At 49.1% G+C, this 20,414-nt stretch overlaps 1 protein-coding gene across 2 annotated transcripts; it reads left to right on the top strand.

Annotated features, from left to right (window-relative positions):
- The first annotated feature begins 364 nt into the window (after positions 1-364).
- Positions 365-13,508, top strand: ITFG2 (integrin alpha FG-GAP repeat containing 2). 2 transcript variants are annotated; one of them, XM_040595816.1, is made up of 12 exons: positions 366-539; positions 1,928-2,023; positions 2,471-2,512; positions 3,366-3,537; positions 3,786-3,925; positions 4,364-4,512; positions 5,611-5,705; positions 8,188-8,241; positions 9,909-10,000; positions 10,451-10,568; positions 11,137-11,310; positions 11,468-13,508. In XM_040595816.1, exons 1-12 carry the CDS (start codon positions 444-446, stop codon positions 11,614-11,616), a joined length of 1,377 nt encoding a protein of 458 aa, XP_040451750.1. In that variant the 5' UTR covers positions 366-443; the 3' UTR covers positions 11,617-13,508. The 2 variants fall into 2 exon arrangements, with proteins under 2 accessions (XP_040451751.1, XP_040451750.1); XM_040595817.1 differs by lacking the exons at positions 1,928-2,023; positions 2,471-2,512 and having other exon boundaries at positions 365-539.
- Positions 13,509-20,414: the final 6,906 nt, after the last annotated feature.

Raw genomic sequence — 20,414 nt, 5'->3', positions numbered from 1 at the left:
CCGTGTCAGCGGGGGAGCAGAGCGGCCTCCGCCTCCCTCGGTGCCGCCGGGTGCGGGGTCCTGCCCCCGGCCCTGAGCGGTCGGGTGGCCCGTTTGTCGAGGGCCGGGAGGAACGCGGTGTCGCCCTTGGGACGGGCTGGATCACGTACAGGGCGCCGGGCCCCCGGGGCGGGCTGGGACCTGCGGCCTGGCGGGCCGGTGCGCGGCCGCGGCTCCCGCTGGGCTGGCGGCGGGGCCGAGCCCCGAGCGGAGGCGCCGCCGCGTTGAGGGGCCGGGGGGCGTGGCCGCCGGGGGGAGGGGCCGCCAGCCAGCGCAGCCGCCCCGCCCCGCCCCACGTGATCCTCGCGCTCTGCGCCACCGTCCCGCGGCCGCGTTTGTCCCTGCGGAGCCGCCGTCGCCTCGGCCAGAGGCCGGGCCCCGCGCGTGGCTGCGGCGGCGGCGGGATGCGCTCCGTCAGCTACGTGCAGTGCGTGGCGCTGGACTTCGGCGGCAGCCTCTTCCCGCACGCCATCTGCCTGGGGGACGCCGACAACGACACGGTGTGGAGGCGGGGGGCGGTGGCGGCGGCGGGGACCGGGCGGGCGGGGGCCGCGGGAGGCAGCGCCTCCTCAGGCGCAGTGCCGGGCCCGGTTTGGGCGGGGGGCCGAGGCGAGGCGAAGCGAGCAGCGGGGCGGGGCAGCCGGGCTCGGTGGGCCTGGGGAGCGGCCGGGGGCGCCCCGGGGCCGGCGATGGGGCGGGAGCGCTGGGGGCTGAGGCGGGGCTGGCAGCCGGGGCCTGCGGGCGGCGGCGGCGCTTCCCGCCTCGGCGCTTGGCGGACGGGCGGGCGGCGGCGGGGAGGCGGGGGCGGCATTGGGTGGCTCCAGAGGTCCCTGGCAAGGCGGCTGTTCGGGTGGCTCTGGGCGCGGCTGGGGGGGGCTGGCAGCCCCTGGGGCACGCTGGGCACCCTCGGCGGGGCCCGGGCTGACCCCAGCTGGCGGGGGGTTGGTGGCTGGCCCCGAGGGGGGGCGCTGCTTTGGTGGGGCCCGGGGGATCGCCGGCGGGGCAGGGCCGAGTGTCGGTGTCTCTTGGCCCGTACGACGGGTGGCTGTGCACCAGGAGTGGTGCTGTCAGCCCCACAAACTTGTTTCTGATGGGTCTGATGTGTCCGTAACTAGGAAGAGGTTAGCGTAACCGCGTACCTGTAAACGGGCCCTTCTTCTCAACAACCAAGTTCTTTTACAGCCCTGTCCTGCTGTCCTGAAAAGTGTCACGGCTACCATACCATAGATGATAAAATAAATTTTCCCGTCAGAAGTTGTGTCATGTGGGACAGCGTGTGCAGGGAGTTAGGAAATGCATGCGACCTAAATACACAGAGGTGTGATGCAGAAGACAGGGTAGCAGGAGTAGGCTCATCAGCAGGGGTAGCTGGTTTTTTTTAGCAGTCATCTTTAAAGAAATTATCACCGTTCTGAAAGACCTTTACTTCTTCATTGGTGAGATTGAACATCCAGTGTAAATCTTGTGCTCTTGTAGCTTTCTCTGGATGATTATATTTTCCTTCCTGCCGTAATCTTCCTCAGGTCATTCAAGAAAGATCAAGTCAATCGAGAATGAAGGATGGAAGATGGGGTGATGGTGATAGAGTAGGATGTTAGAACAGTCAGAGATGCAACTCTGAAGCAATACTAGAGAAGCATTGGATAATGGGATATTGCTCTAAGGAGTCGCTCTCCAGCTTTTATCCATGAGAGTAAAATTAGGACTTTTTAAATTTTTTTCCTAGACCATCTCTATTGATTTGAGGCGTCTCTTTAACTCTTGTTTTGCTTTGCTGCTTATTCCCACAGAGTTAAGTTTTAAATATGAATTCTGTAATTATTACTCTGTAGGAATACTGTTACTGTAATTGTGGATTTCTTCTTACTAACCCGATTCTCTTTCACAGCTGAATGAGCTAGTGGTGGGAGACACCAACGGGAAACTCTATGTTTACAAGAATGATGACAGCAAACCCTGGGCTGTGCGATCATGCCAAGGAATGGTCAGTTCTTGACAAAATTCTTAAGTGGTTGGGCCTTTTGGTGTATGTGCAGCCAGCTATCCTTGACCACTGTCTAGGAATACATAGGCTAGAGGGGAGTGGCAGCCAGAACTGGTTCTGACGCTTTTCATGTAGCTATGCAAGACCTTGCTTTTGCCCGCAGCTAGCCCCATGGGTTGGGACTGATGAGCAAAGTACTGAATACAGGAACTGGGCTTCTGTCCCACCTGGATCCCGCTCCTGTGCACTGTGAATTTTGCCCCCAGGGCTCTGGGCAGTTGTGTGGCAGATGTGTTTCTGTCCCTGACTCCGCTCTCTTTGTCCTTGTAAAGGCCATTTAGAGTTCAAGAGGTGGTTTATGAGAGAGGAGGTGGTAGGGCAGAGGCTTAGCCCAAAGTGCTGTTTTGGATTGCCTTCTCTCATGGATGGCCTTCTTTTCTCTTGCAGCTCACATGTGTTGGAATCGGAGATGTATGCAATAAAGGAAAGGTGAGAGCAGCCAGACTCTTCTCAGCTGTGCCTGTAGGGCATGGGAGAGGTGTTTGGGAGATGAGGGTCACGTCATATCCTGAGCGTGGAGGAGGACAGGTTGCAGGTGCTTTCTTTTCAGGATTTTCCCTTGTTCATAGAGTTTTAGCACTGCTGTTCTAAAACTGTTTTCTGTTTAGAGACAAGCTGTATCTTTCTGTGAGCCATGTGTAGGTTTTAGTGAGAAAGGAAATCCATCCTATCTTCAGAGAGCACTACTGATTTCCACACACCCCTGTGTAAGCACCACAAGGCTTTGGTGATTTGAGGGTTGCTCCTTTATCTCAGTGGCTTTTGCCCTGCTCTGTGCTGGTCCCTGCTGTGGGCCGTGGCCCTTCTGCTGCTTGGCTGTGTGCATTTAAGGTCATCTAAACAAGGTTGAGCCATAGAATAGTCTAGACTCCTAAGCAAATTCCACTGGGTCTAACGCGACTCTTTTTGCTGGACTGCTATTTCTGGCGATTAAGCCAGGATCGTTGAGTCCAAAAGTCCTGGTTTAGGCACCCTGCCTAAAATACTGTAGCTATGTGTGCTCCAGTGGGGAGTAGAGCTGAAGTGAGCATTGAGAAAGCCACATGTTGTTTGGGGACACTTACATCAGCTTGATATCCTAGTCTGACAAAGATGAACAAGAAATTAGGGTCCTGCAGTACCTGTGTAGTTTGTATGCTGGCCAAAATCCTTATCCTGTTCCCCTGTAGGAGTCATTGATCTTGATGGATCTACCCTTGTATCTTCCTGCACCCTGCAGTGGGACAGTTTCTGCAGTTTATAAAAGAAGAAAAATGAAAATGTTTTTCCTCTCCTCTCTTAGAATCTTGTGGTGGCAGTGAGTGCAGAAGGCTGGTTTCATCTTTTCGACCTGACAACTTCAAAACACCCAGATGCTTCGGGCCACCATGAGTTGGCAGCAGCAGAAGAGCAGAAGCCAGTGTTCAAGCAGCATATTCCTGCCAACACCAAGGTCATGCTGATCAATGACATAGGTGAGCCGGGAAGCTGGTGTGGGAGTGTAGGGTTGAGGGAGTTTGTGGGTATGAAGATGGAGGACTGTGAGAGAGAGGGAGAAGCATCTGGGTGTTTTGAATTCCCATTGTATTTGAGTTCTCATTTCAGGACTGGGATCCTCAGGGTTGCTGCCTGATGGAAACTAGCACAGCGGTTTCTGACTGTTGGGGCTCTTGGGGCTATGAAAGCCTGAGAGAGCGCGTCTATCTTCTTGTATTCCCTGCAGATGGAGATGGGAAGTGTGAGTTGGTGGTGGGTTACACTGACAGGGTAGTACGTGCCTTCCGCTGGGAGGACTTGTCGGACAGTTCAGACCATGTCTCTGGGCAGCTACTCCTGTTGAAGAAATGGCTGCTAGAAGGTCAGGTAAGGAAATGGGATGTTCAGAGCAGAACTTGTCATACAGTCTTCGAGAGGTGGCTCTCCCAGGAGAAGCAGCACAAAATCTCAGGCCTGTGAACAAAGTGATTGTCTTGTTTGTGGGTTGAAGGGAGATTTGCCCAGTGGTTGTCCTGTACGTGTGGAGCAGCTGGTGGGTTTGTCTGGGAAACAGTCAGTTGCTCTTGCCCAACTAGAGAGCATTAGTATAAAATACTAGTGTTGTTCTTAAGTGGCTTTAGTTAGGGAAGCATAACCTTTTACTGTAACTTGGATGTTTTGCTTCTAGCTGAATTTGTTCAACTTCTGCTCAGCTCTAGAAGATGATCCGCTATATTCAAGTTTAGGTCAGGGAGCACAGTGAATCCTTCTGAGGTGTTTAAAGTTCTCAGTTTGACTCTCCATGTTTTTCTTTTGCTAGTATAGGTGGACAGCCTCTCTGTGAACCCAGGCCCTGATGGCTCACCGGAGTTGATGGTGTCTCAGCCGGGCTGCGGTTATGCCATTCTGCTGTGCACCTGGGACTCTGAGCAGCAGGCTACGACAGAGGGAAGGGACAGCTCTGCCGCAGGCAGGTGAAGAGCATTACTGCGCGGGCTAGATGAGGAGATTCTGCTGTAGATGCCCATCACAACAGGGCACCACCACACCACCACCACCTTTCCGGCCGGGGCAAGGGCTGCCATACTGCTGGGATTGCACAACTGAAGTCCATCTGCACCCAAGCTTCCATGAGCACTCTTCATGTCTCTGTCACATAGATAAATACTAGTGCTTTCCTTGTGTCCCACTGTCTTCTCCTTGGATTGGGCAAGGATAATACAAAACCATTTTTTTGGTGGGGGGCACTGCTGGGGCTAAAGCAGGGAAATGAGTGGCCTAGGTCTCCAGAGAAAGTAGTAGGCAATCTGGTGACCTGTCTAATGGTGGGAAGGGTAGCAACTGGAAGGCTGGGCCAAGCCCAGTTAGTCTGAAGCCCAGGATGACACTGGGTTCATTCACTCCATTCTTCCAGGTGAGGTAGTTGGAGGTTTTCATAATGAGACCCCCTGGCAGCCAGTGCTGTAAGTCACAACTAGAGCAATCAGGATGGGCAGTGAGGTGGTTGTCCTTGGCACTGGAGGGACCCTTGTAGGGAATTCAGATGCTTCTGTGGTGTTCTGTGAGACTTTAAGGCAGAGTCAGAAAACTGCAGCAGGAGGGGAGCTGGGCAAGTCTTCCTCATGTCTCGGAGACCTTAGTGGAATGATACCCTCCTAGCCAGAAGCCAGGCCCAGGCATGATCTTTGACCAACCTGTTCAGCCCCAGGCAGACACACTTGTTAAGTGAAAAGCGGCCAGGCTTATGTGACAGTAATGACAAAAATTGTCTTCCTTGATTGGAATATGTTTTACTGATATTTTTTTTTCTTTTTTTTCTCTTTTTCTTTGAGCTCTTTCCAGTTTTCAAATGCATCAAATCATTCTGGTTTTCTTATTTAAGCATTAGGGGGTTCTTTTCATACTTGGGGTGGCATGCATTCTTTTCCTTGGCCTTTGCCATTAAAGGGCTAACCTATGCACGAACTGTATCAGTCTCTGGGTTTGTAAAGCTTTGGAGTACACTGCTGTTGTGATTGTCCTAGGCATGGTTCCCCAGCCTTTTTCCCTGATGTCTGTCTGTTTTTCCCTAGTGAGGCCCCTGTTCGAGATGTTATTCTACACCAAACATCTGGACGGATTCACAACAAGAATGTTTCCACTCATCTAATTGGAAGCATTGGTCGAGGTGAGAGATTAGGGCTTGGGGTCTGGGGCCCAATGGTTGCCGCGATAGTTTTTCAATCATCAGTCCGACATAAAATCAGATTTCCCATGGCTGAAAAATAACTAGGAGGTAGCTGCAAGAACAGAAGGAACATGTCTTCTGTTAGCCAGCTCGTGAAAAAAGACAGCTGGATATTTGCGTTAGAGCTTTTTATAGCCTTTGTCCTTCCCTGGGTAGCTCTTACTCTTCACCTAGCACAACAGTTTCTCTGCAGCCTCCACTGGCTGCATTTAGTCATCCTGAATGGCTGCCATGCCTTGCTCCTACAGATGTCCTTGATCTTTGCTTTTGCATGGCTGCAGCTTATGCCCTCTTGTTCCCAAGCTGCACCTCTTCCTTTCCATAGTCTCATCTTTATTCTTGCTTTTGTGCTTTTCAGCATTTGATTCCAAATAACCGGCAGCTATATCCTGCTCTTCCTCCACCTATACAGTCCCAACCCCTTCAGAGCTGCTTCTGTATTTCGTTGATAGCACCGTCCTCTGTCTCCTTCCAATGTATTCTGTTCAACTGTTGTATCTAGACTCTCCATAGCTGCTGGCTCCTCTCAGGCCTGACACACAGCTGTTTGTGTAACTGTTTTGGGCTCTGGCCTGTGCCTGGTGTACCTACTGAATCCTGTTTTGGGACCTATGAAGAGTAAGCAGCTTTCACCCTCCCTTGGACCATACGGGCATAATACAAGAAGGCAGAAAATTCCCAATGCAGGTCACTTTCTTATGTGCAGCTGGCTGGAGTTCTGCTGCATTTGCTCTGTCTGAGTGTTACCCCCCTGCAGTGCTATCTGAGAACAGTTTAGGCTGTCCAGCATAATTAGAGCTGGAGGAGAAGAGCAATCTGCTGAAACCCCTTCCCTTTGCCTTGCCCAGAGTACCCTTCCCTCCCCACATCCTAAGCTTGTCACGTTTTCAGCATCTCAGGTGCAGCTATGAGCAATGTGGTCAACAGAGCACATGATCAATTATTTCATTGCATACAAAGCCTTGCATCTAATGAGAGGTGCCTGTGAAAAATGAAGGCACACAGAGTAAGGGATGAAGAGGAGGTTGTGAAAAGGCCACTGATGCTGGACCATCAGTAATGAAACAGCTGAAGAATGCCATATTGATCTGCTGTGTCCCTCTTACAGACCAGTCTTTTGAACCAGAGCCTGTCTGGATGAATGTCAACTAGGGGCAATAGAGCACTCAGCCAGCTGACTTTGCTTTAAGCTGATTTGCAGAAATAGGGTAGTCTGCATCCTGGGAGTGTGCAGGGTGTCGTAGCTTGGAACTCTCTATGGGCAGCAGAGGTACACTTGCAGTATTGCATCGTTCAGGGGAAACTGCCTATTTGCTTTCAGCTCTGCTGGCCTGTCGCTGACTGCCAGGTTTCCTGGGTTCCTGCAGGCCTCCAGGAGCTAGCATCTCTCCTTTGTTGTCACTGAAAGGATTGAGTGCAGCTGTAGGTGAATATGGCTCCAGTCCTTCTCTGCCAAGTGTGATACCACTTTCAAAACCTGACCTTGCGTGTCTTTTGTGACTGGTAGGTAGGTAGAGAGTGTACTGAAGGGCTGAAGTAGCCCAGCGGTCAAGGGAGTCTCCTCTTCATATTTAACTAGTCACATCTGTCAGTGCTGTCCTGCACACAGCTGTTATATACAGGCTTTGGAGAGGCTACTGCTTGCAGGCAGTTCCTGTCTGTGTAAGCATAGCCCAGGAAGGCCAGGGCTAAGTGTGTAGATGAGCGTGAAGGCATGTGTCTAATCTCATAAAGCAAGGGCTCTCTGGCATCTGACTAGTGTGTGCTGGGAGAGGATCACAGCTTCTGTGCAATTTTGCTGTAGCAAAAACAATAGAGTTGGTAGCCTGATCTCCACAGGCTCATATAGGAGTTGCCATGGAGGTGCTTTTGTCCTTCTGCTGGGACCTCTCCTTTTATTTTTCTTTCAATACTGCACCTTCCCAAAACAGCTGAAGGCCATGTTCCTGTCCCTGAAAGAAACAGTGAGGGTCCAGTTGTAATACTGTTGCTTGACTTCAGCTGTTCTTGTCCTTTGTGGTGGTCCTGCCAGTGCTTGTGCATTTCTGAAGCCTGGAGAGGATGTGATACAGTCCACTAAAACTGGAACTGCCGTGGGCTTGCAGGTGCATGTGTGGTACAGGCAAACTCCTAGGAGCAGCCAGCAGAGCCAGACATGCCTGTACCAGTGCAAAGAAAAGGTCTTGGGGTTTGAGATGCCAGTGCCCTACAAATAAAAGTTAGCATGGAGTATAATTGGTTGCAAGAATCTACAGATATCTGCTAAGCAAAGTGTCAGAAAAAGAGGCAGGATGAATCTGCTTCTTTTCGATCTCTCTCTTTTTTTTTTTTTTTTTTTTTTTTTTTTTTCTTTTTCAGGAAAGGGAGGGGACAATGCTCATAAATTTACATCAACTCCTGTAATTCTCTTCTTGCCTTACAGGCTGCTCCAGTGAGAATACTGGCTCGGGTCTCTTTGCCCTCTGTACTCTGGATGGTAAGTCCTAGCACTGTCCTGGAAGAAAGGCCTGTGGGATGGCCAGGGCCTGTCACTAATTCAAAGAAGGGAACCAGGGGCTCAGTGCTTTTAATTTTGAAAGAAGGGGGAGCTGCGCTTCAGAAATGCTTTCTGGGTCAGGCAAGAGAATTTAATTCAAAGACTCCTGCTGATGTACTTTATATGAAAGCATGAAAGCTAAGACAGGAGCCAAGGTAAGAGTTGTCACTGTCACCAAGTCCCCCCATAAACCAGGCGTATAATAACGTGCCTGTATCTGAGGATATGATGTAACATAATAAGGCTGAGCCTGTCTTTGTTCCTTACTGAACTGGGTTTGATATTGCGCAGGCTTACTGTTACTGTAATATCTGCCTTTCTCTCTCCTGGTACAGTCTCTTCATCTGGATTTCAAAGCATTTTACAAACATTAATTGCTTGTGTGGTCCCATGGCCTATGGGGGTAGAAGTATTAATGTTACGCTGCAGTGAGCAGCAGGGAAAATGAAGAAGCTGGGTCATTGGCCCAAAGGCATGCTGAAAGCCAGAGAGGGAGAGTGAGACTAGAACTTCTGTCTGCTGACTCCTAAGTTGCCAGCTCACCCAGTGGTCAAACGGCTGTTTGAAACGCCAGTGCAACAGTGCCGTTCGTGTAGACAGGAGCCTCTAAACTACAGCAGAGATATGTCTTTGTACTTGAGGGGTCTTGGGTTATTTTCAAAAGCAGTAAAGGAAATGGATGCTGGAACTTGAATATTGGTAGGGAGGAGCTGGCCTCACACGGGCCTGGAGCCAGATTCTTCTGCTGTGCCCCAGACTGAGAAGTGGTAGGACAGGCTGCAACAGGACTAAATCTAATGAGCTGAATGCTGGGGTTCTGTCATAAAAACCAAGTGTGGAGACAAGATGCTGTGCTGCTCTCTTACCAGACAGGTAGCCTGGCCTGCATGGACCAGATGTCTACCTGCCCAATGATGTTATGCTAGGGAATTTCTGGTTATTCTTTGGGCCTGAACTCTGAAGTTTCTGCGTGTGGCAAGGCTTCCTGCCTCACAGTGGTTCACTCGTGAGCCTTAGTGGCGCCGGAGGGTGCTGTGAGGGTAGTTTCATGTTTATGTTCCTTTCTCTCATGGCCACCCCCACCCCCTCAGTGCTATCACAATATCTCTGGATGATAGAAAAACGGTGTGTTAGGTAAGCATCCAGTATGATTTTAGTAGCCAAGAAGCTACTAGCCAGCCAGCTCTCAGCTGGTACCTGTCACCATGCTGTCCTGTGATCACGTGATCTGTGGGACACAGAAGATGAATAAACTTCATGAGAAGCTTCTCATTTACTCACTGTCTCAAGTGACATCTGTTGAGTACTGTACTTCGGGATCCTGTTTGGGGCTGTTTTCTTCTTGTCTTAGAGCACAATCCAATTAGTATGGCTGCTGCCATGTTTCTGCTTTTCCCGGTTACTGATGATGTGATAACGGACTGCTGTCCTTCCCAGAACTGAGACTGTGTTATCTGTTATCAACGACAGCCTATACCATGGAGCTCAACCCTCTGCTTGCAGGCTCTGTGTTGGAGTGTGCAGGGTCCAGTGTTAGCAAGCATCTTGCTCCCTTTTAATAGTTTTGAGACAATCTTTATTTATTTTTTATTTTTTCCCCCCTTCAGGGACATTGAAACTCATGGAGGGAGCCGACAAGCTGCTCTGGTCTGTGCAGGTTGATCACCAGCTGTTTGCTCTGGAAAAGTTGGATGTTACTGTGAGTATCTGTGAATTGGACTGGGAGGGATGAAGACAAAAACTCAACATGGCTTTTGTATATGAATTTAGGAAGGGCAGAGAGAGTACGACTGAGCTGAGAAAGGCTGGGGTGGTCTCAGCATGACAGAGTGACTGTGCTGGTGGATTCTGCACTCTTGTCAGTCTGTACACCTGCAAGAGGTTGAGCTGTGTCTGCCTGTTTGACCTAGCGAGCCCAGTATCCTGCTGTGAACATTTTCATCCCCCCAGCTGCTGCTCTTTTATCTTACTGCAGAGTTGAGTGGTTTTGCGCACAGCTAATACTTCAGTTGTCTGCGACCTCTTAGGACACATAATGGTTGTGGTAGAGAAGGAGAGATGGTCTCCAAGTGCAGAAAGACTGGACAAGTGCAAAATGTCTGGACAAGATGTCCAGAAGTGTTAATATGCTGCCTTATGGTTCCTGCAGGGCAACGGGCATGAGGAGGTGATTGCCTGTGCGTGGGATGGTCAGACGTACATCATCGACCACGATCGGACTGTTGCCAGATTTCAAGCAGACGAGAACGTCAGTGCATTCTGTGCAGGTGGGGAGCCTGGCTGCAAAGCCAGCCCTCCCAGCACTTCTCCCTCAAAGCTACTGCTCCCCGCTGGGAGACCTGGAATCCTTTGTCTATCTGCAGTGCGGAATAATTTCCCTGTGTGTGTACTGCAGAAGTCCCGACTAGTCTTTTCTCTGGTAGCATCTGGGAAAAACAGGGGTGAGAAAAGATGATGCTGAGGTTTGTTTGGAATGGTTTTGGGGTTTTTCCTGTCCTTTTTGGGAGTGCTACAGTGGTCTTGTCTTCCCCACTGCTTGTTTGATTTGCAAACTTAAGGAGCCCAGTGGACCCAGCCTAAGCCTTGGCTTTGCTCAGTCCCCTCTCTGACCTACAACAAGCAGCTTGCAAATCTGCAAGTTCCCTACATTAATAGCGGTTTAGAGAGACTTTCTTGGATTATCTCAAAGGGACTTCGTATACCCAAGTGCGTGTCTGTGCCCCTCACCCCAGGTGCTCTCTGCTTTCTGCTAACAGCTTTGGTACCTTGTCATGAGAAGTTACCCATTTGCTTTGTCCTCTTGGAAATAGATCACCACATTTTTGCTTTCTACAGGCCTCTATGCATGCAAAGGAGGAAGCAACAGCCCCTGCTTGGTTTATGTCAGCTTCAGTCAGAAGATCTACATCTACTGGGATGTGCAACTGGAGAGAATGGAGTCCACCAACCTGTTGAAAATCCTGGATTGTGACCCAGAGTTTGGAAGTCTTTTGCAGCAGCTGGGTGTGGGTGAGTGCAGAAGGGGTGAAGGATGTATAGGAAAAGAGAGGAAGGGGCTGCTGGTAGGTGACATGGTGGGAACTGGAGTTCTAAGTACTTCTTGAGGAAGAGGGACTTTGTACTGCCTGTTGAGAATCCCTAACAAGTGTCTGTGTCTTTTCCATAGAAAGAGACGACGTTTCTGCTGTCAAAAATCTGATTCACAAAACACTCTATTTTCCTGAGAAACACCAGCAGAGCATCCCCTCACAGCATCAGGACCCTGCTGGAACAGACTCCTCTGCCCACCTTACTGTCAACAAGGATCCTTTATAACAAATCACATGGAAGTTGACATCTTTAATAGCAGCAGAAACTGACTGGAATTAGACATCTAATGAAGATGAGACTGTTCTTTTCCCATCTCTGTCAAAGCTTCCAGACAGCAAAGGGTGTACAGGCTGGGTTCTGTGGAGGGATGTGCTTGACTGTAGGCTTGAGTGGAGGTGGTGGGTCGATTTGCTTTTAGCTGAGGAAGCTACCGGAACAGCAAGAGTTCGGGGTACTGATCATTTACCTTCTACTGTCAGTTTCCATGTTCTCTGCTAGGTAAAGCGCTCTATGGTGACTGTGAAGGAGGATTGAGGACATAGATGGAGAGAATATCTGAGCTCAGCCTCTGTTTTGGCCTGTTTTTACAACTGCTCTAGTGATTGCTTCTGAGTTCTTAGCAGGATCACAGCGCAGGAACTGCAGGTGGAGGGACTGAGTTAGGAAGCAGACAAGGGCCTTCTCTCCCATTTAGGTGTGTTTTTAAAGTAAACCCAGGTGTGGTTTGCTTTTGCTGTGCTGCTGCTTGTCTACCAAGCAGTTTCTCACAAACCACCTCCTGTTCTGAGGAGCTGGAGATGTGTATGAGAAGAACTAAAACTTGCACTAATAAGGTGGCAAGAGGTAACAGCTCCCGGGAACCCCAGCTGTACTGGAGAGGCATTGCTTTTTTCCATCCTTTTGGATAGGGTGATCCCAGAGATGGCGGTGGCCTAGGAAAGCAGCTGTGGACTGGGCCATAAGAGCAGTCTATCGTAACCATGGATCTGTGGTGCTGTGAGAGCTTGGCCATTCCATACTCCTTGTTGTGGAGCATGCTGTGCTATTTTTGAGTCCTGCACAACTGAAAGAGGTGGACTGGAGGTGATGTTCCACTTGCTGGTATGCGGAGCCTCAAAAAGGCTGTTGCTCACCCAGGCTACTCATATGCAAAGACCCAGGCACCCACCTTTCCACATGCTGCTGGTGTTCTGCTCTTCCCATCTCAGCTTGCCCCTTGCCTAATTCAGATTATTAGGATAGAAGCATTAGGCTCACCTGCTGTTTTGCATCTGTTGTCTTCTCTCACTTGTGTGATGTTTTATTGGACATGCATGATGGATGGAGCTGTCCCTTCATCCTTATGTCAGCCTGACTCAGAGCAAATATAATTCAGTGATCTCTCTTCAGCAAATACGAACATTTAAAGATCTTGCAGGCTGTTGAAAACCTGCTGTGCTGTACTCTGTAAAACATGCAAGGGCAGCCCAAACTGGAAGAAAGAATTTTGTATAGAAAGGGAGTGTCTTGCCCTTGGGTCAAAAGGACTGTTGAAATAGCTCTCCATGGTAGAAGAGCAGGATCTTTACATAATAAGTCCTGGCTTTTCTTTGCAATTTCCATCTGTATATTTATATAAGCTTTATAGAAAATGGCTTCTGTCCTCTGCATTTGATAGCTGAGAAAGTTGAAATGTGGAGCAGTGCATAGTATGACCTGCTCTGTACCACCTAGCTTGCTTCTGAGATACCACTGTGTCTTCTGACTCTTAACTACAGTGGAAGTTTCTTTCCATTTTAGTGACCTCGCTGCGAAGCATTTTTAAATGTTCCCCTGTCATACTAAATGCTTGGATGAAACTGGACCCTTCAGGCAGGAGCTCTCAAATCATAACAGTGCTTTAGTAACAGTAGTGTTCGGAGCAGCATGGCCTGAGTTTGTCAGCTACGGAGAGCGGGCAGCATCAGGGCCATCTACTGATGGGCTAAAGCAAGGAATTGGCTTGAAGCTTGTCAGCTCTGGACTGTAACCTCAAGAAATGGTCAGCTCTCATGATGCTGAGATGTACAGCCACCCATCCCAGTGGGCAATCACCGTTGCTTCTGGCAAATAAATCCACGTGACCCCTTGGGCTCTCATCAGTCTCATAGTCCTTTCCTAATGAGGATGAGTCTTGTTGGGGCTGTTAACTAGATTACATGATATTGGTTCTTGCTACTTCCAGGTTTCTGTTTCCCAAAACCTAAAGCTGCTCTTTCCAATCACCAGAACAAGTAAGGATTCTCCTTTCTCTCTTCAGCTGAAGTAGTAGCAGTTGCTACTCTTACCTCCTCCCTCTGGGGCCCAGCTGAGCTGGGCAGAAGCAGGTGTCCTTACAGGTGTGGTGAAGAGTTTGATTTCACTGTATTCTGAGATAATTCTGTCTAGCCCTGTTGCTACCTCATTTTAATCTTGCACTCAGAATTAGTGGAACTGACAGGAAGAGGGACCACAGCGGAGCAGGGCTCTGCAGAGCAGTTTCCAGATGCGTACAACTGAAGTGACATTGTGCCGATGGTCCTGAACAGGCCTGTGTCTTGGCATTTGCTGTTCTTCCATCCTGAACCCAGACAGCTGTTCTTCCTCTACTTAAGGTTGTATATTTTCTTGTCCTGCTCCGTTCCCTCCCTCCAATTCTGTGGCTTCTGTCTCCCCCACCACCGACAGAAACAGGATGATTACAAGCAACAGAAAATAACTACTGTTTATATCATGCCCGAGTTTTCAGTCATGGCTCGCGCAGCCTGGCGTGTGTACTGTTGCACAGGTGATGGGCTCTTCTGCTGTGTGTGCTTTGACAAACCCAGATGGATTCTTACCACAGCTTGTGCCTGCCATGGCCCCACTCAGCACTGTTTCAGAGTGGTGGAGCAGGTGCTCTCTGCAGAAGTACTCTCTCTTGATCCACTGGTGGAACCCCAGAGGTTCCTGCAGCAATTGCATGGAGCATTTTATTTGCCTGAGAGTTGGGCCAGGCTGAGCTAATCTGGTAGCTGGGTCTTACAGCCTATTGCAGTGCCGCTGTGATTCCTTCTTGAGGCCTAACAGGAAAACAGGATTGTCTACACTCATAACAGAGAACAACTCGGTGCTGTTTATCCATGCCAAATATAAATCTTTATTAGCAACAGAAGCGCAAGGAGAATACAAATAGTTGTATGACTGAAACTGTTTTATGCAAAACAAAATTTGCCATACAGGTCAAATGATTTCCAAGGAAGGAAGGTTAAATCAATCCATTGTTGGGCTGTTAATTGTTGAGAAGAAACAGGAAAGGCTTAATGGGGCAGAGTGACATTTTCCTAAGAACCATCTTTAAAAGAAAACGGGGCAAAACTAATGCAAATGTTAGACAGGGCAACCTGTGCAACCTCGCCCTCTCCTTGTGTTGGCCTGAGGATAACGTTGCTGTGTGCTGTGCAAGGCCAGGCATGCTGCATTGTGGAAAGCAGAGGTGGGAAGATACAGATGCTACAGATGATCCGTTCCACAAAACTTTTCAGCTCTTAAAAGCATTTGAGAGGAAAAATACTTATGTTTGACGTTTTCCCTTAACGGTTTTATATTACTTACAGCACATCATAATTTGCAGATGCATTTTGCTCCTGTGCCCCTTGTGCACAAAGGAAAATGAAAATTGTCTACAGAATAATTAATTGGAATGTATTCTGTTTGTGTGGCAAGGTTGTGGTAGCAGGGAGGCTACAGGGGTGGCTTCTGTGAGAAGCTGCTAGAAGCTTCCCCCATGTCTGATGGAGCCAATGCCAACTGGCTCTGAGATGGACCTGCTGCTGGCTGGCTAAGGCTGAGCACATCAGCGACAGCACCTCTGTAATATATTTAAGAAGGAGAAAGAAAAACAAATGGGGAAACAACAGCAGCAGAGAGAGGAGTGAGAAAAACAGCCCTGCAGATACCCAGGCCAGTGCAGAAGGAGGGGTCGGAGGTGCCTCAAGTGCTGGAGCAGAGATTCCGCTGCAGCCTGTGGTGAAGCCCAGGCTGAGGCAGGCGGTCCTGCTGCAGCCCATGGAGGTCCACGGTGGAGCAAATCCCCACTTGCAGCCCCTGGAGGACCCCACACCAGAGCAGCTGGGTGCCTGAGGGAAGCTGTGACCCACGGGCGGCCCACGCTGGAGCAGGCTCCTAGCAGGATCTGTGGGCCTGTGGGGAGAGGAGCCCAGGCTGGAGCGGGTTTGCTGGCAGGACTTGTGACCCCGTGGGGGGACCCATGCTGGGGCAGGCTGTGCCTGAAGGGCCGTGCCCCGTGGGAAGGATCTAAGCTGGAGCAGTTCATGTGGAACTGCAGCCTGTGGGAAGGACCCACTTTTGTGTTTGTGAAGGGCTGTCTCCTGTGGGAGGGACCCCATGCTGGAGCAGGGGAAGAGTGTGAGGACCCCTGTCCCTGTGGGGGAAGAAGCAGCAGAAACATCATGAACTGACCACAACCCTCATTCCCTGTACCCCTGCGCTGCTGGAGAGGGAAGAGGTAGAGAAAACCGGGAGTAAGGCTGAGTCCAGGAAGAAGGAAGGAGTGGGGAGGAAGGCATTTTAAGATTTGGTTTTTTCTCCGTTAATCTACTCTGATTTGGTTGGCAAGAAATTAAATTAGTTTTTCCCAAGCTGAGTCTGTTTTGCCCGTGATGGTAATTGCTGAGTGCTCTCCCTGTCATTGTTTTTTGATCCGTGAGCCTTTCATTATATTTCCTCTCCTCTGTCCAGTTGAGGGGAGACAGTGATAGAGTGGCTTTGGTGGGCATCTGGCGTCCAGCCAGGTTCAGCCCACCACATGGAGCTTCTGTACTGCTCCTTGGCTAAAGATGACTTTCCTTCTTTTTTCATGCCCTGAACTCCAAAGTGACAATTAGTAGACTGGCTACAGTCATTAATTCCTGAAGTCAATGCTTCAGTCTGTTTTCACTGGAAACAATTTTCTGTGAAGTATACATCTGCTCAGAGGAGGAGGCACGTAGGCTTGGTCTCCGGGCAGATGGATTTACATTACACTTTCATTGTAACGCATTGCCTGTTTGTCCTTGCCACCCAGCACAAGCCACAGAGCCATAAATCGTTCTTCCCACGCAGCAGAAAATGTTTTGCTGCGTCCTACTCAGCAGCAGATTGACGTACCCACTGGTGCCGGGAGGCTTTTTGACAAGGCAGGATTTGCAAGACACATTTCTTACGTCCCAGTGCCAACACAGAGCACGTGAGGAGTCCCAACAGCCTTCTCAGATGCTGGGGCTATTTGCAGAGAAATGGTTCATGGCTTTGGCTGTGGCGTTCGATTTACTAGCAAGAAAAAGGGAGGGGGTTGCTTTATTTTCCTGAGACATAAACCGCTGGCTCTCCCTGCCCTCATTTTTATGGTTTCTTTGCTGAATGTAGTTATTTCTGTAACTCTTCAGGTATGTTCTGGTGTCTGCCAGTGGAGTCTCTTGGAAGGAGGACTGACTGCAAGCATGTCTAGGTGCCTCAGTGGTCTTCAGTTCCATAACTCACCCGCTAGTAGTGGAGGAAGGAGCAGGCCTCTGGGAGCATGGATGGCTGGAGCTCCCATTCCATTCAAAACCAGGTGACCCCAAGCTCCTGAAAGGTCCTGATTATGGCTTCAGCAGTGCGTGTGTTCTCGGGGTAGGTTTACTTCTTGCATGTAGGCCTTGGAAGGGGCCTCAGAAGTCCGTTTCCCCATCCCCAGGCAGGTTCAGCCATATCTCACACCTGCAGTGCAACACTTGCTTCTCTGTTCTTGCTGTGACAGGCGCTTCCCTGCAGACTCTTTCACAACTGTTGTGTCTGCTCTACTGGAAAGTAGAACTAGTAGGAGCTGACAACCAAGGCAATTCAGGGAGATTGTCCCTCAAATAATAACATTCCATTGTCTATGTTGAAGGGATGGGCCTCACCATGAGGAAGCCAGTGTTGGACACGTTCAGGATGTGCCTCTGTCCTGCTCTGAGGTGGCAGTTTGTACTGAATTTCTACTTTCCGTATGAAAGTATTCACATTTTTAGATCTCCAGTGGAAAAGACCTTTAGGTAGCTCCTTCCTTCCCCTTGCCCCCCAAAAGCGATAGAGGTGACTGGAATCGGGGGTAGGGAAGTGTATCTGTATAATAGGCTTTTCCAAAAGAAAATACAATTGAGGCAGTCTTCAGCCTTGCCAACACACTTTAAAATTACTGCGCTCCCTAACGTAGGAAGACTTTTAAAAATTACAATGTTTGTAGATGGGGTTGAGTTTGCTTCTTTGAGATGTAAATCCTGTTGTATAATCACATCTTTTAAAGCCAAGACTTCTGTCTTTCACAATGGAAGCTGGGATTCCCATGTAATGACACAAAAATGTTGGTCTTTGGAGTAAACACCAGTTTGGGCAAGAATTCAGAATGCATGTGTTAAGGTCAAGAACAACATGTCATTTAACAGCAAGGAACTTTGGGAGATGGAAACCCAACAGGAGTTCTGTTTGATGATGAGGAAACCAGGTACTGACACTGTAGGATTAGACTGTGATTCAGGGAATGAGTTGAAGTGAGGTGTCAGCCATGGTGTTACCACCTGCAGTTCTCATTTAGTCCTATAAATGTTTTTCTCTGTAAGCTTTGCCTGCACCAGCTTGATGGGGAGGTTCCAAATTAACTGTTGACAACAGACCCCGCAATGGCTGGGTGGAAGAGACCTTTACTGTAAGGACCTGGATGTTCAGCTGACATGGACAGGAGGAAGGTGAAAGGCATGTCTTCTGCTCTAGAGCTGATTTCACAGCTGAAAAGAAGAACTCTCACATGCTAATTTAGTGCTTGCTTGGAAACATCCTCTCTGACCAACAAGTGGCACGGTCTACATTTATGCCTGCAATTGTTAACAGCGAAGAGGAAAGGCTGGCAAGATGGTAGCACAATGTGAGAGTGTTAGCAACCAGGGTACAGGACAGTGTTAAAAGGATTATCTAAAAAGGAAATAATTGCTTTTGGAAGAAGCAAATTTGTCACTTAGCAGTGTGAAAGAATGAATGATTCACTCAGGGGAAAGTAAGGAGAATTCAAAGGATTCATTATGCAGGGAGGAGAGGGATAGATAAGGCTGGTGATTTTCATCTACAGTAGCAATTAATTTGCAGAGGAACCTGTTGGTGATTTGAGAAATGAGGCATGTGAATCACAGACAGGCTTCAGAAGGACTGTAGGATGTTCTGAAGGTAAGCAAAACCAGTTATTTCAAGGCTGACATGTAGGAACAGCAGCTGGTGAATTCCAGCAGCAGCTAGCATGCAAGTATCTGCAGGGCTGTGACAGGCGCTAGTCAAAATAGAATTGTCAACTCAAAAGTCGTGCCAGTTTTCTGTAGGATCCCGTCCAGCACCCTTTAAATCATTGGAAAGGTTCCTGTTGGCTTCAGTCCGAGTTCAGGAAGATGCCTACACACCTACACCCTCACCCTAGCCAGAGCCCAGCTCCAAAACAGACACCCACCAGGCACAGCTCTTGCACTGGGCTGAAGCTGTTGATGGCCTTTTGGCAGCCCCTTGTGGGCACCAGCAAAGCCCAGCAAAAGCTGTCAAGACACTGGAAGGCAGCGGAGATGTGCCTGGGTGTTGGCAAAGGCTGGCAAAGCCCTGCTGTGCTCTGGAAGGCAGCAGGGCCCCTTCAAGCCAAAGCAAAACGCAGCAGAAGCCCTCGGGCACTCTGGGGGGGTGCAGGGTCCCCTGTGGGCATCAGCAAAAGCCAGCAGGGTTAGGGACAGGGTTAGCTGGTTGGAGTTACAGTTAGGTTTACAATTAGTGTTAGGAGTAGGGTTAGGGATATGTTTAGAGCAAGGGTTAGGGGTTAGGTTTGGTTACACAGGTTCAGAGTTAGGGGTTATCATTAGGGATAGGGTTATGCTTAGGTATAAAGTTGGGAATAGGGTTAGAGTCGGGGTTAGGGTTTAATATTCGGAGTTAATGTTAAGTTTAGGATTAGGGTTAGGGTTTGGAATTAGGTGTATGGGATTAGAGTTAGGTGGTTACATTTAGGGAGTTAGGGTTTAGGGCTAGGGTTAGGTGCCAGGGTGTAGGATTACTGCTTTGGGGTTAGAGTTTTGTGGTTAGCTGTTACGTTAGGGGTTAGGCTTAGGTTTAGTTTAGGGTAGGTTTAGGTTTTAGGGTTAGGGAGTACATTAAAGTTTAGGGTTAGGGGTGAGGGATAGGGTTAGGGGATAGCGTGAGGGTTAGAGTTTAGGGTTTGTGTTGGGGCTAGAGTGAGCATTAATGTTTACGGTTAGGATTTAAGTGTTTGTCTTTTTTTTAAATAGGGCATAAAAGTTAATGAATCATAAGAGCTTTAATGGACATGGTATCTACCAGCTTTAGCAGATTATTTGCCATTGTTTCACATGCCATTTTTAGAGGGCAATGAGAGTTGGAAACTAGGCAAGCTGCTGCATGTAGGAACAGGTGGTTCATCTATCACAAACACGACATTTTCAGCAGAGTTGACCCAAGTACTATGTAGATTCCAGCTGACACACAGGATGGTTTAGTACAAGTCTGAACTGTCATTAAAGACCCCTGGGTTTGAGGAGCCAGTCAGACACGCAAGTGATACAAATCCAGGAGGAATTACTGGTACTTTGGAAGACAGGCTCATCAAGTAGATGTGTCCTGACTTAAATGAGAGGACCGTTGGTGTCATTCAGGAGATTCATGGAAAGCAGTTCATGCAGCCAGAAATAATCAGATGCACAAGTAGAAGAATGGCAAAGAAGCCAAGGAACAGATCAGAAGCTGCAAGATACGACGACTAACAATAAAAGTCACTAGCCTGATGCTGCTTGTGGGAGGAGCAGATGCCAGTCACACCAACTAACACTGGGAAGTGCATCCCAAATCGTATCAGCCAGGCTGTACTCTGCTGATTTCACCGTATGTTAAACTACAGCATGCAGCATCTGATTTAGGGAAGAACTAACAGCAAAAAGCAAAACTGCATACACAAATTCTTTAAGAAGCACAACGGAAACAAGAGG

The sequence above is a fragment of the Falco naumanni genome, chromosome 5 (genome assembly GCF_017639655.2).
Source record: "Falco naumanni isolate bFalNau1 chromosome 5, bFalNau1.pat, whole genome shotgun sequence".
NCBI lineage: Eukaryota > Metazoa > Chordata > Aves > Falconiformes > Falconidae > Falco > Falco naumanni.
The sequence above is the reverse complement of the archived record's forward strand: the minus strand, read 5'-3'. Positions and strand labels throughout refer to the sequence as shown.